Source organism: Coenobita brevimanus, chromosome 107, assembly GCF_032717465.1.
Source record: "Coenobita brevimanus isolate Jiangsu-jjx chromosome 107, ASM3271746v2, whole genome shotgun sequence".
In the NCBI taxonomy this organism is placed as follows: domain Eukaryota; kingdom Metazoa; phylum Arthropoda; class Malacostraca; order Decapoda; family Coenobitidae; genus Coenobita; species Coenobita brevimanus.
The window spans coordinates 5818606-5837397 of NC_137060.1; the positions used below are offsets into that span (position 1 = coordinate 5818606).

Below are 18792 nucleotides of genomic sequence, written 5' to 3' on the forward strand. Positions count from 1 at the left end.
GAAACGTCTTTGAAAGGCTCTCTGCACAGTGATCATGGAACGGTTGTTTGTGAAGAACGCTTCGACAGCGAACGCACGGTGTGCTCCCGACCACGCCATGTTGGCAACTGCCTAGGTCTCACTACCATACAGCATTACACTCCTACCACATGCTGCATACAAAGACCCCTTAGCACGTAGGAAGAGTCCTCTCAATGTCAGGAGAGGCAACAGCTCCCTGAACTTCTTCCAACCACTTCTCACCCTAGCCACAGAGCTAGCTCCAGCCCCACCTCCAGCACACAACATGTCTCCCAAATAACAAAACTCTTCCACACACTCAAGAGATTCACCAGCACGTTCAATCTTTTCACGTCTGACAATCTCCACCTGCTCACCCCGACACGCCGTACACATAAAATCAGCATTATCTCGCAGTCTACCTCTGATACCACTACATCTCTTATGCACTCATTTATCACACACACCTCACAAGATGGAATTACTTCCCACGCCCTTGTGGCAAACTGCACATGGCCACTCTCCCTCGTCTTTGACACTACCAACACCAACCCTAGATATCATCACTTTTGTTTTATCTGCATTTACCCTTAAACCCTTGTGCCCCATACCATCTCTTCATTTCCTAAACCTTTCCTCCGCCTCCCTTTCATTCTCTGCAATCACCACCAAATCATCAGCATACAACAACTCCCACGGAAGTCTGTTTCTAAAGTCAAGTGAAAGGGCTTCAAGTACCATGATAAACAACATGGGACTCAAGACTGACCCCTGATGCACACCAACATTCACGGAAAACTCATCATTCAAATCTCCATTCACTCTTACCTGGATGTGAGCACCCACATACATAGCCATAACCACCCTAACCAGCCACTCCTCCAAGCCAAGCTTTCTCATTGCCCACTTCACCACCTCTCTAGGGACTCTGTCAAAGGCCTTTTCCAAATCAACAAAAACAAAATAAAGATCCTTTCTCCTACCAATATATTTTTCCTGAAGCTGTCGAACAATAAATATAGCATCAGTGGTCCCCCTACCTGGCATACACCCAAACTGCATCTCATCAATATTCACTCTTTCTCTAATCATACCTTCTAAAACTCTCTCCATTACCTTCATTATCTGATCTAAAAGCTTTATACCTGTATAATTTCCTCTTTCCAGGGCATCACCCTTCCCTTTATACACATTTACAATTACACTCTTCAGCCAATCATCTGGGACAACACACTCATGAATAAATAATCCTATTTATCAGGTCAGTGACTAACTTCACCCCTATATAGCCTGAGGCCTTCAACATTTCGGCAGTCAACCCAGACACACCTGCTGCCTTCCCCACCTTCATCCTGCCTATTGCCTCACTCACAGTAGCAGTATCAATCAAAGGCCAAGGGCCAAACACTGGATCTGCTGGCTCCAAACCTTCCCTGTCACAGTCAAACTCCTCATTCAACAACCGGTTATAATGCTCTCTCCATACATCTTTAATATCCTCACTGTTCACCACTACCCTTCCTTCATCATTCTTCACACACTGCTCACCTATAATATCCCAATTATCCCTCTTCACTTGACCTGCCACCCTAAATATCATATTCTTCCTTTCCCCATGATTTAGGTTATCAAGTAATAGTCTCTGTGACTCAGACTTTGCCCTGTATACCTCTCTTCTAGCCCTAAGCTTGGCAGCCAAATATTCCTCTTTGCTACCACCCTTCTTCCATTCCCGGAAAAGTCTTCTTTTCTCCTTAACTGCAGCTTCTACACCTTCATCCCACCACCAAGTTACTTTATGTCTTGGTGGTCCTCTTGTCCAACTGCATGTTACAGCAGTAACTCTCAAGAGATTGTTCTTGAGGGCTCTGTACTGTTCATTAACGCCTCTGTCTACAGCTCCCTGTTCAGCCACCACTCTCCTCAACTCGCTATAGAAGGCATCCCTTACTACTTGGTTTTTCACCTTCCATATTTCCCTTCTAGGTACATAAGTCCTCTTTTTCATCACTTGTTCTTTTAGCACCATATCACAAATCAATAGTTTGTGCTGCTGCACACACTCCTCACTTCCTATAACTTTAACATCCCTCACTAACCTCCTATCAGCCCTCCTAACCAGAAAATAATCTATCTGACTGCTATTTCCCCCAGACTCATATGTAATTAACCTACTGTCTCTTTTCCTAAAATATGTGTATCACACAATCATGTCAGTTGCTTCCCCAAACTCGAGTATCCTTTCCCCTTCTGCATTCCTTAGACCATACGCATATCCCCCATGCACTCCTTCATAACCTTGTGCTGCTTCACCTACATGACCATTTAAGTCCCCTCCCAAAATCACTATCTCATCATCCCGCATACCACCCACTACACGAATTAAATCATCCCAAAATCTATCTTTCTCTGCTTCATCCAATCCTGCCTGTGGTGCATATGCCGATATAATCGCAGCTACCTTTCTACTCAACAGAATTTTCACTACCAATATCCTATCGCTTACTCTCAAAACATTCATAACATATTCCACCCATTTCTCCACAACCATCACACCAACACCTCCATATCAGTCTGTCCCCCCCTGCCAAAACAACTTATAGCAACAGTCCTTCCCAACAATCTTTCTGGCTGATCCACCCCTGTACCAGACTTCCTGCAAACACGCCACATCCATCCACCTCCTACTGAATGCCTCAGCGACTTCCCCTGCTCTTCCCCTCAAACTTCCCACATTCCATGAACCCACCCTCATCCCCATGGGTGATATACTGTCCTCAGGCTTGCTTTGAAACTTATTTTGTTTTGTCATCGGATACTTTCTGAACAGAACTCGTATACATGATGATACGTTTCCCCTTTAAAAATTCCCATTCCAGAATTGGCCATGGTACAACTGATATCTTCTATGGGGTGGAAGCTAAACAAAGTGCCAGTGCCAGCTAACTACTTGCCAACAGCTGCAAGAAGCTGTTGGGGAAAAAAGATATTTGATATGTGTAACAAGTTCTGTAACATTGTAAGTCGCAACTTGCATTTTGACGATGTACTGTCACTCAGAAGAAAGATCACTGAGGGTGTGTACTTGTGACTGAATGTTTCCTACCAAAGGTGATTACTGGGTGGATAGGTACCAAACTTGCAGCCACATTTTAAATTCATGGTACAGTAGTGGCTACTTCCCAAGGTTGATGGCAGCTATCCAACTACTATCATATATATTTTTTTGTAAAAAATTTCTGGTAAAATATGTTTCATCCCTATCAATAAAGCTGATCAATCAGTGTTCCAAAATTTACAATAATGAATACTTTGAATAACATCCTTTGCTAAAAACGATGATTGTTTAAGGATGGAATGCAACCCATACAATAATAATAGCCTAATAAGTTAATGTTAGGCATGGGGCCATCTTCCAGAACAACATTTACCATACTCCTTCTTTCATTCTGTACTACAACTTACTCATGTAATTCTCACCAACAACTCAAAACACCTTAGACATCTTTACCCATGCATGAAGCAATGGGTAGGGGCTGATCACTTCTCCAGAGACAGACAGAGATGTGCCTCGTCCCTATGAATCATCTATCCATCACAATTCTTACGTCAGAACTGTCCATCCATGTCAGGTTAATAAAAGATAGCCACCACAAGATATGTATATGGAAGACTGCTACAGAGTATTTTCCTTTAATCCCTTTCCTCCTACTAATATTAGGTTTAACAGGCATATGTTAGGTCATGTATGGTCTGGGTCTGGTCAGGTTTGTTGTGGTATGTAAAGAACGCCCTTCCATGTGTTTGGTAACTATTTACTTATATATCTACAGCCAGATGCCTCAATCCAATAAGGGGTGGCCACAAACCAATTGCCTCCATGTCACCCTGTCCCTTGCCATTACACTACCCTCCCCCCAACTCACATCCCCCTCTCTTATATATCTCTCTCCACTCCATCCCTAGGTCTCATCCTCAGTCTCCCCCCTCCCTCTCCCCTCCTCCACCTCACTCACATACACTCCTCTCATTAGTCTCTCACTCTCCATTCTCTCCGCATGGCCAAACTACCTCAATGAATTTCTCCTAATGCTTTCCATCACATCAACATCCACACTACAATGCACCTCCACTTCCTCATTTGTCAGTCTGTCTCTCCATATAAATGCACAAGCTCCTATCAAATAACTCATTTCCACTTCTCTCACTCTTGACTTGTGTCCTTCCAACAAGGTTCAAGCTTCACTTCCACACTTTAGAGTTAGTATCACAATACTATCATGCATCAAGTTTTTAATTCCACATTCATGTCCCTATATCTTATCACTGCTTTCAAAGAACCAGCAACCTTTCTTCCCTGCTGTACCCTTTCAAGAACTTCATTCTCTAAACTTCCATCCTTATTTATCACACTACCCAAGTACTTAAATGCACTCACATTTTCCATTTCCTCACCATCGAGCCTCACTGTGCATTCAGTGACTTCATTTCTCTCAATGACCACAACTTTGCTCTTGCCTACATTCACCTTTAGATTGCATTTCTGACACACTCTCCAAAACTCTTACTAAGCCTTGCAGTTCCCCTTTGTCTTCATTTCACAATACAGTACCATCTGCGAACAACAGCACAGGAAGTTTGCAAATGCTGCCATCATTAGGGCCATTCCAACATCCGTTGCTCTACTTTGTATCTCTTTTATCATGGAGACATGACAAATCCTTGTTTCAATCCAACATTCAGACACAAAAATTCTCTCAGTTCACTATCCACATGCACTACAGTCCTAGCACCCTCAAACATGCTCTTCACAGCATTCAATGGCCTCCCATTTACTCCATATATTCTTAGTATTTTCCACACTCATGTGACTTCAGAAATGGACTCCCATGGCAGATGTATGCTGATGATTTGGTGTTGAGTGCAGAAAATGGAAGGGAGGCAGAGGAAAGATTAAGGTAGTGGAGAGATGGTTTGGGGCACAAGGGCTTAAGAGTAAATGCAGGTAAAATAAGAGTGATGGTATCTGGGGCTGGTGGAAGTACTATCAAGGAAGAGAGAGTGGCCATGTGTGATTTGTCACAAGGACATAGGAACATCTTCTGTAATGTCTGTGATAAGTGGGTGTATAAGAGATGTAGTGGTATTAGAGGTAGACTGTGAGATAATGCTGATTTAATGTGTGCAGTGTGTTGGGGAGAGCTTGTGGAGATTGTCAGGTGTGACAGGATTTAACTTGCTGGTGAGTCTCTTGAGTGTGTGGAAGTTTTGTTCTTTGAGAGAGATGTTATGTGCTGGAGATGGGGCTGGAGCTAGCTCTGTGGCTAGAGTGAGGAGTGGTTGGAAGAAGTTCAGGGAGCTGTTGCCTCTCCTAATGTTGAGAAGGCTCTACCTCCATGCCAAGGGATCTTTGTATGCAGCATGTGTTACGAGCATAATCCTATATGGTGGTGAGACCCGGGCAGTAAAGGAATAAGATACTCGGAGGGCTCAAACATAAAGAAATGACAATGATTAGGTGGATGTGCATGTGTCCCACAGTGTGAGGCCTGGGGAGGGGGGGGGCTAGGTTTACAACAGATGAATTGAGGGGTAGGATGGGACTGGAGTGTATTGGTGTTGTGATGAGGAGAGGTAGACAGAGGTGGTTTGTTCATGTGGAGAGGATGGGGGATGATAATTGAGTGCAGAAAGTGAGAAGTGTTAATGTTGGGGGTAGGGTTGTGAGAAGCTGACCGAAAAGACCTTGGACCAGGTTGTTGAGTGTGACCTCAAGGATAAGGGAATGAATAGCGAATATGCCAGAGATCGAGCAGCATAGAGAGCTGCCATTAGGTGACCAAGGCTGATGCATGCAAGCATGTTGGAGCCTCAAAAATGAAATAAAACGAACACTCCTTGTCAATCCACTCATCATATGCTTTCTCCAAATCTACGAAGGCCACATACAACTTCTTTCTCTTCTCCAGAAACTTTTCTGCTAAACACCTTAGGATGAATATCTGATCTACACAACCACTTCCCTTCCTCAAACCTCCCTGTTGTTTTCTAACTAATTCTTCAGTTACAGATTTCCCTATGTCAATAAGTATCCAACGGTACCATATACTTTTCCTATAACACTATGAAGACATATGCCCCTATGATTACCACACTTCTTTTTCCCCTTTTCCTTCATACAGGTGAATAATTATACCTGACTTCCAATCCTCCAGGACTCTACCTTCCTCTCAGGCAAATCTGCACAAATTCCACATCCATTCTATTACTATCTCTCTCCTGTGCTTCAGCACTTCACTGCACACTCCATCAGTTCCATTTTGGCTTTCTCTGTTTCCGCTATTTCCATCCTACTGATTTCTTCCTCCCTTTTTATCTCCCTCTTTCTCCCAGCCACTTATACTTATGTTACTTTCATTCTCTATGTTTACCAATTCCTTAAAGTGTTCTCTCCATCTGCTCATTTTTTCTGCCTTCTTCACTAGCAATCTGCCACTTTTATGTTTCACATTCCTATTAGTACTACTATTACTACAGTACAGTACTACTACTACTAATGTGGTTTGGTAACTACAGCGGTTAAATCAACACAATAATGCTTCCTGTATTAAGCAGTTTTTGCCTTACCAGATCTTATCATTATGTCCATACCTCATTTGGGAGCCCTGATGAGCACAAATGATTTTTATTATAAAATGCCTTATTTTTAAACACACCCAGAGGCCTAAGTCATGTTATAAAGGGGATGAATGAATGAATGAATGAGTGGTGGGAAATGCTAGCACCAAGCCAAGGGAGGCTATGTGGCACTAAGGTGGCAAAAGAAGGATGGACAATTAAATATGATGCAGAGGGAGCCTTTGGTTGAGAATGTAGGATAAAATTTTATTACTAACAGTCAAGAAGTGAAATCTATTTTATCTACCCATGCTCTAATCTCCCAAGGTTAGGTTAGGTTAAGTTAGCTTAGGTTCTAAACTAACTTACCATATTCTAACTTACAGAATGTGACTGGTTAGTGCAGATGACAACTTCACAAAGAGGAGGAACATGGAATCATACACCCCCAGATAGGTTGAGGGAAGAGAAATGGCAGAGGACAGGGCAACACTGGGATGATTTGTTTGTGGCCACCCCTTACAGGATTGAGGCATCTGGCTATAGACAGATTTGTCAATAAACTACAATGTCTTTTCATTATGATAGCTTTACGATGTTGTGGAAATTCATAATTCTTAAGATATCAACCGTAAGACCACCAGTTTTACACACAAACTGTGGCAAGCAGCCACCAGCCATGTCAGACTTCTTGGCTGACTCAGCTCCAAAGTCAATCCATCACTACACAAGTCCTTCATCCCTATTAACCTACCCTAATATAACTAAACCTAACTGGTAATCATATGTTTTACTTTAAGCAGTAGAAGTGCCTTACCAAATCAGTTACTCTTCTTGATACTGTAGACTGTATTATTTTTCTGATTATTTCTGGGGCAAACATTGCTTGTTAAATCTGTTTACCCGCTATTTTTAGCTATTTTCCGCTGTATCACCTCATGCTTGATTCCTCAGCATCAAGGCAGAAGTGACTTATTCTCAGCCTGGTGTCCCAGGCACCTTTTAGTATTGTACTCCATCATTATTCACAATAAATAAGGATTTCTGCAACTTCCATGAAAGGAAGATAATGTAACCAAATTAAATACATTCTTTTCTAGCCTCATATAACATAATCTATCCATATATGACCTAATCCTACATAAATTACCATCACATAGCAAAGTATCATATTCTAACCCACCATAACACAGCTAACCTAACCTAACAGTTTAACTAAACCTAAACTAACCACGCCTAGGTGTACCTAACAATTTAACCTAACCTGACTCCCCACTGGGAAATGGGAAACAAATTCTACTCCACAAAATAATCATCAGTAATGCAAAAGGGACATGGATAACAACAAGGAAACAATGTCAACAGGAAGTGAGGAGTGTGTGCAGCAGCACAAACTACTGATTTGTGATATGGTGTTTAAAGAACGAGTGATGAAAAAGAGGACTTATGTACCTAGGAGGAAAATATGGAATATGAAAAACAAAGTAGTAAGGGATGCCTTCTATAGCGAGCTGAGGAGAGTGATGGCTGAACAGGGAGCTGTAGACACAGGCGTTAATGAACAGTACTGAGCCCTCAAGACCAATCTCTTGAGAGTTACTGATGTAACATGCGGTTGGACAAGAGGACCACCAAGACATAAAGTAACTTGGTGGTGGGATGAGGGTGTAGAAGCTGCAGTTAAGGAGAAAAGAAGGTTTTTCCGGGAATGGAAGAAGGGTGGTAGCAAAGAGGAATATTTGGCTGCCAAGCGTAGGGCTAGAAGAGAGGTATACAGGGCAAAGTCTGAGTCACAGAGACTTTTACTTGATAACCTAAATCATGTGGAAAGGAAAAATATGATATTTAGGGTGGTAGGTCAGGTGAAGAGGGATAATCGGGATATTATAGGTGAGCAGTGTGTGAAGAATGATGAAGGAAGGGTAGTGGTGAACAGTGAGGGTATTAAAGATGCATGGAGAGAGCATTATAACCGGTTGTTGAATGAGGAGTTTGACTGGGACAGAGAAGGTTTGGAGCCAGCAGATCCAGTGTTTGGCCCTTGGCCTTTGATTGATGCTGCTACTGTGAGTGAGGCAATAGGCAGGATGAAGGTGGGGAAGGCAGCAGGTGTGTATGGGTTGACTGCCGAAATGTTGAAGGCCTCAGGCTATATAGGGGTGAAGTTAGTCACTGACCTGATAAATAGGATTATTTATTCATGAGTGTGTATGAGGGTGTATGTAGGTGAGGTGGAGGGAGGGAGAGGGAGGGGTAGACCGAGGATGAGGTGGAGGGATGGAGTTGAGAGGTATATGAGGGACGGGGGGTTAGTTGGGGGGAGGGGAGTCAAATGGTGGGTGACAGAGTGACTTGGAGGCGTTTTGTCTGCGGCCACCCTTTGCGGGATTAGGGCGTCGGGCTATAGATAGATAGTGTTGTCCCAGATGATTGGCTGAAGAGTGTAATTGTAAATGTGTATAAAGGGAAGGGTGATGCCCTGGAAAGAGGAAATTATAGAGGTATAAAGCTTTTAGATCAGATAATGAAGGTAATGGAGAGAGTTTTAGAAGGTATGATTAGAGAAAGAGTAAATATTGATGAGATGCAGTTTGGGTTTATGCCAGGTAGGGGGACCACTGATGCCATATTCACTGTTTGACAGCTTCAGGAAAAATATATTGGTAGGAGAAGGGATCTTTTTTTTGTTTTTGTTGATTTGGAAAAGGCCTTTGACAGAGTCCCTAGAGAGGTGGTGAAGTGGGCAATGAGAAAGCTTGGCTTGGAGGAGTGGCTGGTTAGGGTCGTTATGGCTATGTATGTGGGTGCTCACACCCAGGTAAGTGTGAATGGAGATTTGAGTGATGGGTTTTCCGTGAATGTTGGTGTGCATCAGGGGTCAGTTTTGAGTCCCATGTTGTTTATCATGGTACCTGAAGCCCTTTCACGTGACTTTAGAAACGGACTCCCATGGGAGTTGTTGTATGCTGATGATTTGGTGGTGATTGCAGAGAACGAAAGGGAGGCTGAGGAAAGGTTTAGGAAGTGGAGAGATGGTATGGGGCACAAGGGCTTAAGGGTAAATGCAGATAAAACAAAAGTGATGATATCTAGGGTTGGTGGCGGTACTGTCAAAGACGAGGGAGAGTGGCCATGTGCAGTTTGCCACAAGGGCGTGGGAAGTAATTTCATCTTGTGTGGTGTTTGTGATAAATGGGTGCATAAGAGATGTAGTGGTATCAGAGGTAGACTGCGAGATACTGCTGATTTTATGTGTACGGCGTGTCGGGGAGAGCAGATGGAGATTGTCAGAAGTGAAAGAATTGAACTTACTGGTGAATCTCTTGAGTGTGTGGAAGAGTTTTGTTATTTGGGAGACATGTTGTGTGCTGGAGGTGGAGCTGGAGCTAGCTCTGTGGCTAGGGTGAGAAGTGGTTGGAAGAAGTTCAGGGAGCTGTTGCCTCTCCTGACATTGAGAGGACTCTCCCTACATGCTAAGTGGTCTTTGTATGCAGCATGTGTAAGGAGTGTAATGCTGTATGGTAGTGAGACCTGGGGAGTGAAGGAGGAGGATATTCGCCAGCTCAGACGTACAGAAATGACAATGATTAGGTGGATGTGTAGTGCATCCCTGCGTCCAAGGTCTGGGGGGGCTGGGTTCACGATGGAAGAATTGAGAGGTAGGATGGGACTGGAGTGTATTGGTGTTGTGATGAGGAGAGGTACATTGAGATGGTTTGGACATGTGGAGAGGATGGGGGATGATAATTGGGTGAGGAAGGTGAGAAGTGTTAATACTGGGGGTGGGGTTACAAGGGGTAGACCGAGAAAGACATGGGACGAGGTCATTAAGTGTGACCTCAGGGTTAAGGGACTGAACAGGGAGGCTGCAATGGATCATGCAGCGTGGAGAGCCGCCATTAGGTAACCAAGGCCGACGCATCCAAGCATGTTGGAGTCATTAAAAATGAAACTAATAGTACTAAAAATGAAAACAAATTAAATGATGAAGTAAATGAATTTGAGTACATGTGAGTAAGTCTCTTCCATTATACTGGAAACAAATAATTGTCAGGTAAAACTTGAGGAACATGATGATGATGAAAAAAAAAAAAATAGCAATAATGGGCATTTACCACATTGAAAATGATTAGAAACATACAGAAAACCAACTGGAGGAACACAAACTGAATTGTTAAAGTGTTTCTGCTGTTTAAAGTAAAGCATATATTTACCACAACCTGGCCTACTTAGGCCAAACCTAACTAGATTTAACCTAACCTAACTAACCTGAAAGATCTGGGGACGAATGCGTTTCAGGTCCAAATTGACCCACTGCCCTCTTTTGGATGCCAACACCAAAATCAACAAACCTAACTTAGTGCTCATGAATAACATGCCATATTTGTAAAATCTGGGTGTCATGAATGAATTACCCTATATAGTCTTTAGTAACATAAATACATTCACAGAATCTAGGTGTCATAAGTGAACTTACAATTAAGAAAGATAATCCCTGTCATAAAATTTCCATAGTTCGTTTATGGGAGCTCTCCTGCAGTTTGTCCATCAAAAATTAATTACCTGTATTCTATCTAATGGTAGTACAAAAATTATTTTCCTTCAGAGGGTAGGTTTGCAGAAAAAACAAAGGTCTGAATTACTGTGTAACTGTCCTCATAATTGCCAAGTCTGTATCGGACTCCTGTGGTCTGAATTCGGTAAATTTTTACAAGTTGCCAATAAACCCCCCAGATGGTGCAGTATATTTTTCTGGACCTAACCTAACCTGCTGCAGTGGAATGCTTACCTTAGAGGTAGATATCATACTATGCATTTATGGTGGTAATATCCCTGAACCGCATATTGGCAACATGTAAAATAATACCCTGAATTCTACCGTAGAAACTACGGTAACAGAAAACAGGAAAAGGGAATGGACAAGTATTTATCCCCACCCAACCAGCACCGTAGAACTTTATCATCCTTGAAATATATGACAGATCCACTTTCATAATATTAATAGAGTAACTCTCTCGAAAGGGTTTTGACAGGCAGGGGACATACAATCCACATTTAAATTCCTGCGTCACTCTAAGTAGTTCATATTACATCGATATATTAACTTCTATAAACAATATAAGACAACGGCAACCAGGTCATACTTCTGCAGAGTCGAAGACAGCTGCGCCCGCTGAAAATCTGCTGCGAGCCGCTTAACTTCTTCCCAATCAGCTGAAGACATGATGGCTACTCTGCAACCAATACAACCCGTCTTGATTCCACTAATAAATACAAGGCATTAAAAAATCGTATAGAATAAACAATATATAAAGTGTATTTAATTCTGAATCTCATGGCATCTGATGGGTAAACAGCGGATGACATTAAAATAATGAATGTGAAGTTGTTTCTATGCTTCACTCGGTTATTTTAGAAATTTTATGTCAACACATCACATCGAGAGGTAGCAAGGTTATATTTAGATTAGAAAAGTGCAGCATATACTGTAGATATGACTTAGTAAAATAAATGTCACTTGGTTACATTTATCTGCATCATATTTACTACTACCAGTCTCATCCGACACGAAACTGCTTGCTATCTACAGTACCGTCAGATGCCTCATGTAATGGGTAAGTTGAAATACCCACCCGAAGGAGCGGCCCCGACACCTTCACCCCAAGAGGAGGACACGGGGAGGCTTACAGGTGTCCCGCACCTCACCGGTTCATGTCCACAGTTGCCTTATGCCCCTCTTCCACCCAGCCAGACCCACGGAAAGTGCATCGGCCAGGTGCATTACTCTCTGACGAGGACAGCGCTCACCATACTCGAAGTGGGACTTGTTTCAATACAGTCCCAAGTAGGCCCTCGGTAGCCGAGTCCACCGTACCTGCCACTAAAGGAGATAGAAAGACCACCAGTCCTCAAAGTCCTACTTTCCCCCGGGGGAGCAGCGGCACAGCAGAGTCCATCGGACCTGCTGTAGAAGGGGAGTCCACTGGACCTCCTCCTTCTGCCGCCCACCTTCGGGAGCAGGCTTCTCGGACCATCGGCCAGATGATGCTCACCCGCAGTCCCAAGGAGGGAGGCGGGCCCATGGTAGAGTCCATCGGACCTGCCACAAGGGCAGAGACCACCAGTCGTCCCCCAGCTGCAACTTTCCCCCGGCAGCAGGAGAGCGGTAGAGTCCATCGGACCTGCCTTGGAAGCTAGCAAGTCTGCTGGACTGACTCTTCCTTTTGTCCCCGGGACGAGTGGTCCCCCGACAGAGTCCATCGGACCTGTCAGACCGAGGGAGAGTCCACCGGACCTCCTTTGTCCACTGCCCTGGGAGGGAGCCTGGGTAGGGTCCATTGGACCTGCCAGGCGGAAGGAGAGTTCACCAGACCTTCTTCCTTTGCCCTGGAGTGGAGTTCTGGTAGGGTCCATCAGACCTGCCAGGATGAGGGAGACACCACCGGTCATCCCTTCTCCATTACCCTGGAGGCTCCCTATGAGGGCACAGTCTCTGGCTCAGCCCACCCTTTCACAGGCTGAGCGAGATGCCCCTCCTGCTCCCCCTCCTCTACAAAGGGCGGAGACTGTTCCCCAACAGGACTCCTGTTGGAGAGTGTCTGGAGTGGACCTGTTGTGAACCAGGGTGTCCTGTCCCTGCAGTCCAGCCCCCAGCAGCTGATGGACTCTCCAAGGGTGAGTGGCCACAGACGACCCCTGACAGCCCTCCCCTCCCGGCGAGACCTCAGCCCTTGGACCTCAAGGGGTGCCCCACAGCCGACCCCAGGCCCAGACCAGCCCAGACCCTCCCCCAGGACTTCCACCACTGCCAAGGGCAGGCGCTGTGCAGCACGCCTCTTAGCCCTGTTTGGCTCCAGTCCTGAGGGCCACCACATTCCTAGGGCCCCTGCCAGGAAGGGGCTGCCTGCCACACCGACCTTCAGCTTACACCAGCCTCCAGAGTACCTGCCTGAGACCAGCGACCCTATCGGGAGTGCACCCCTGACGGCCCTTCTCCCACACCAGGCCGTCACCTGTACCTACCTGCGACGTAGCCTCTTGTGCACCTCAGTGCCCCACCAGTGGTGTTATCGACCCTGTGCAACACGTGTCCCGTCCATAGTGCTATAGATCCTGAGCGATATTTATTTCCCCTGTCCAGAGTGTTGTGCCTCCTGTGTAATACTTGTGACCCCCCTATAGTATCACAGACTGTGTGTATTATGGACCCTGTGTAGTATTTGAACCCCGTCCATATGACCTCTGTGTAACACCTGAGACCCCTCTATAATATCATTGACCCTGTGTGTTACATACTATGTGTAATGTTGTGTCCTACACCCTTGGGTAATACTTGTGCCCCAGTTTTAATGTCATGACTCTTGTGTAATACTTGTGATCATCTATACTGTCATAACTGTGTGGAATATTTGTCCCCTTTGATACACAATGTTGTGCGATACACCATACTTGTGCTCATATGTAGTGTTGCCTCATGTACTAATTGCATAAAGTCCACTGTACTTGTTTGTAAGGTAATATACATGCAAGACAGGTTAGCCTGTGTTTGAGTCCTATCCCTTGTTTGCATGCTCTAGCCTGGTCTTGAATAAAAGACCCTAAGTCTGTGCCCATATCTGAGTTCAAGAAGTTGGACCCAGAATATGCCGCATAACACATTCAGAAGCAGGAACTATTGTGGATCTCATTAGAATTGGTAGTGCCATAAGCAACTGCCTAAAGGGCTGACTTTCCCAACATGACATAAGAGGCACAAATGAAGATCTAAATTACAATCTGCAAAAGATGGAGAGGATGGAATCTGAAAGCATTTTTGCCATGCTGGAGCACCAAAAACAAGGTCAAATGCAGATGATGACTTTTGAATAGAGAGAACAGAGGATTTAGGGTAGGTTGACAAAATGGAAAGAGAGGGGGGGGGGAGCAGACCTTCCAAGTGAGGCATCAGAGGTGTAATGGTATGGATCTAATGTAGTACTCAATGATGTGGATGAACTAGGATGGGAATGAAACACTGATGAGGTAGTTATCACTGATGCTGATGTAATAGGTGGTAATGTGCTGGTAGAATCAGTCCCAATCAAAGATTTTAATGTCACTGACAGACAGTGGTGAGGTGGTCACCATTGATGCTGATGGAACAGATGATGTATTCATAGAAACGAGCACATATTCAGAAGTAGTGTTACTGGCAGACAGTGGTGAAGTTGTAACCATTGGATCTGATGGAACCTGTATTGAAGGCATAGCAAATCTTCAGAGCTAAAGTCACTGACTGGGGTCATGTCAGTAAAGCCAGGGGAGGGGGGGGGGTCATTTTCCAATACAATATGTTGAAGAAAATTAATTTGCTTCCCCAACCCCCAACCCACCACAGAGGCCAAAAGAAGGAAGGCCAAATGCTGGACCTCGAACACACCCAACAGCCTCAGGAGTAGTTGGGAAAGTAAACATAGCCACTGCCTGGTGTGTAATGGCAGCCGCAGGACCAATGTGGCACCCATCATACAGCAGCCGCTTTGCTCTAACCAACGCATGATCAGCCAACTGATTCAGCAGGGCTACACTGGACTGCCTGTCTTCCCCCAACCCCCTACCAAAGAAATGTATTACCTGCTGAGGGGAACAACACCCCACCCCACAGTGGACTCAATTCTCAGATGAGAGGGCACAGAGGGCATATGGGACACCATGCACGGCATACATGTGGGGAGACATTACCCATCTTGGGTGGTATGGACTAGGATGATCTACATTGCTGGTAGGCTTCTGTTGGTGATGTAGGAGTGGGGGGGGGGGAAGAGGAAGGAGTTGGTGAAGGAAAAGCAAAGAGGAACAAGAAGACACAGACCATGCAAAATCAGTTGAGCCAGGGGCTGAGGTCCAAGGGAGGGGGTCAGAACTACTAATGAGTCCCCCCCTCCACACTGAGCCCCAACCCCCATCTCTGGGCAACGGAAATTAGATTGGGGGGCAAGGGGACCAAACTGATGGCGTTAACCAACTCTTAGGTGCTACAGTGACCTACTGCTTTTGTTGCTTAACTCTGGTCTGTCTGGCTAAGCAGACCTGCCAACCACAGGTAAGCAACTGTCTTCTGTGGTGCCATCCTACAGGTACAGTACAGTACTGTACATACACCATGCAGGGATCTGGTATGTGGTAAATGGTGCCTCACCAGGGTTAAAGCAGTGTTTGTCACCATGGCAAAGTGCAGGGAAATATGAGGAAGTTCAGCTCCTGGGTGGATGTCACAGCTGCTGTGATCTAAACAGGGTATACAATACCACCATGTGCAGGCTCCTCATCAACACCTGTAACCTACTGTACAATTAAACAAGTTATAACAAAGTTGGTTAAGAAAAGAAAAAATAAGTTTAATTTTTACCAGTGTCATACAATTGTACCAAACATCAGACAAAATACAACATTATGACAAAGTAACCCTGACAAGCCTGGTACATTTATGAGTTCAATATTATGGGTCACATTCAATACTATGTGTTGTTTTACAGTGTCTTATCGCAGAATATTTCTCTTTGACCCTGAGTACCTTACACTGATTAAACTCTTTAATTACAATTCATTCGCTTAACACATGAGCATTTAGGCGGTAAGAGACCTCACTCTCCCAAAATTTCGCGTGTTACAAATAACATATCTTAGGGGGAAAATTCAACTTTGTGGGGTGGCTGCCTCAAAGGTGACACCTCTTTGGCTCCTAGTCTGTCATTTAGCCTGTGTACAGGGAGTCCCCGATATACAAAGCCCCACTATATGAAAATTTGAAGGTACGAAAGTGAAAAATACTGGGCAAATTTCCCTGTACAAAAGGCATATGCTTCGATGGTATGAAATGCGCTACGAAAAAATGATTCAAATTCAGTGTTCGACCGACCGCAGAGCCACTCTCGTATATGGTGAGACAAGCAACTACTTCCACTTTGTCCCAGTTAGTTCCCGCTCCCCAGCTGCATTATGTGTGGCTTTTGTACTACGAGAACTTTTTTGCATCTTTCACATCTTTCGTACCTTTCGTCATGCTACCCAAGCGTCCTTCATCTTCATCACCATCTTCTGTGCAGCCTCTCAAGAAGAAGCAACACCAAACCCTGACACTGGAGCACAAGCTCGAAATTATCAAGAGGCACGATGAAGGCCAGGGCGTGAGTGAGATTGGGCATGCCATGGGCTTAGCTGTGCCCACTGTTGGTACAGTAACCAAAAAAAAAGAACAGTACAAGAAGATGGCAACCTCTTTTTCAAGCTCACCAGCTGCTTGCCAGGCCAAATGGACACGAAACAGCAGGATGGAGAAAATGAAACAGTTGCTGTTAAAGTGAATGGAGGACTGTCAGCAGAAGAGGATTCCTCTCTCTCTTGTGCCGATTCAAGAACGTGCCATGGAGATCTGGGGCAGTTTAGAGGGAGATGCTGCTGCTGCAGGCCCTTCAGCTGCCACTTCTGGTGCGACTTCTACTGCTGGGGAGACCTTCAAGGCCAGCAGAGGCTGGTTTGATCGTTTCAGGAAGAGGGCTGGTTTCGCTAATGTTTGGCTTCAGGGAGAGGCTGCTAGCGCCAATTCAGCTGCTTCATTGGCATTCTCAGCCCAGCTCAAGAAAATCATCGAGGAAAGCGGCTACTCCCCAAAGCAGGTCTTCAACATCGATGAGACAGAGCTTTATTGAAAGAAAATGCCAAGTAAGTTAAATTCATAATTCATTGTTTTACAAGTTACTTGCAGGCTAGCTGCAACAAGAAATAATAAAAAATATTCACCATAATTAAGGCAGGTAGTGGTGAAAGGAGTGAAATTTAAAGTGACACGTGTTGTGAAGGTTGCCAGTCGTATGATATCACTTTTGTTAGTTTGGGTCAATTTGTGCGTGTTTAGTGTTGTTCAGTTCAGTTCAGTTGCTGGGCGGAGATTTTGCCTTTGCGACAGTGCCTCAGTTTTTTGTTGTGAAAGTGACAAAAATATTGGGAAATTTTAACTGAGTGATGAAGTGTTCTTAAATTTTTGTGCACTGTACATAGCTATTTGAGTCAATTTGTAAGTGCTTAACAAGTGTTATGAAAGTGGCACTTGTTGTGAAGGTGGCCAGTCGTACGAAATCACATGAAAAATGTAATGTCAGCCTACAACTGATAAGCTGCAGTGTTCTTATGAGTTTTATTACAAGTGTCATTTTTTTGTTGCAGCACCTAAACTTCAGGTGGGAGAAAACTGCTCCAGGATCTACAGCGGCTAAGGATCACCTGACCTTGGCCCTAGGAGGCAATGCTGAGGGTGATGTCAAGCTTAGGCCACTTCTGGTCTACAGTTCTGAAAACCCTCGGGCACTAAAAAATACATTTAAGCCGTCTCTGCCTGTCTACTGGAAGTCCTCCAAAAAGGCATGTGTTACTATTTCTGTCTTTTATGACTACATCTATAACTATTTTTCTCCCTTCATCTCCCGGTACACTTCAGCAAACAACCTAGCGAACAAGACCTTGTTGATCGTCGACAATGCACCAGTGCATCCTACTACTACTATGAATGCTGTTTGGAGGAAACTGTGGCTGGAGGCAGTGCATGACTTCACTGGTTTTTCAGTGCCTGATGCTGTCACCCTTGACAAGGAGATTGCTGCCTTGGCAAATGAGGTTGCCCTGGGCAACAATGGGGAGGAAATGAGTCCCGAGGACATCGCAGAACTTGTGGAGTCTCACAAGGAGCTGACCATAGAAGACCTGTTGGAGCTGGAGGAGACAAGGCAGTATGCTGCAGAGCCTGACTCTCCTGCCCCACCCACTTTGACCATTGCATCACTGGAAAAGATTCTGAAAGCCTATGAGCATACAAATGACCTTGTCTTTCAGCTTGACCCAGAGGTGAACAGAAGCTTCAAGTTACACAGTCATGTCAAAGGTGGGCTGAGATGTTATGAACAGCATCCTAGAGAGAAAAAATTAGGGGCCAAGCAGTGCGAAGTCACTGATTTTTTTCCCCTTAAGACTCACCCTGCAGCACCTGCCTCACCACAGGATCCAGAGAAGGCAACCTGAGGGGCCACCAGTCACTGTTACACTCACTCTGCCTCTCCTGCCACACCACAGGATCCACCAGTCACTAAACTCACCCTGCCTCACCTGTATATACTGTTTTGTATTTTTTACTGTAATTACTGT

General features: G+C 44.7%; 1 protein-coding gene across 1 annotated transcript in view; it reads right to left on the minus strand.

Annotated features, from left to right (window-relative positions):
• Positions 1-11842, minus strand: part of Ufl1 (UFM1 specific ligase 1) — a 130788-nt gene extending 118946 nt beyond the window's left edge. The window contains exon 1 of the mRNA XM_080285588.1: positions 11763-11842. Within this exon, the coding sequence (XP_080141714.1) occupies positions 11763-11842 (80 nt within the window). The remainder of the gene's footprint in view (positions 1-11762) is intronic.
• Between the last annotated feature and the right edge of the window lie 6950 nt (positions 11843-18792).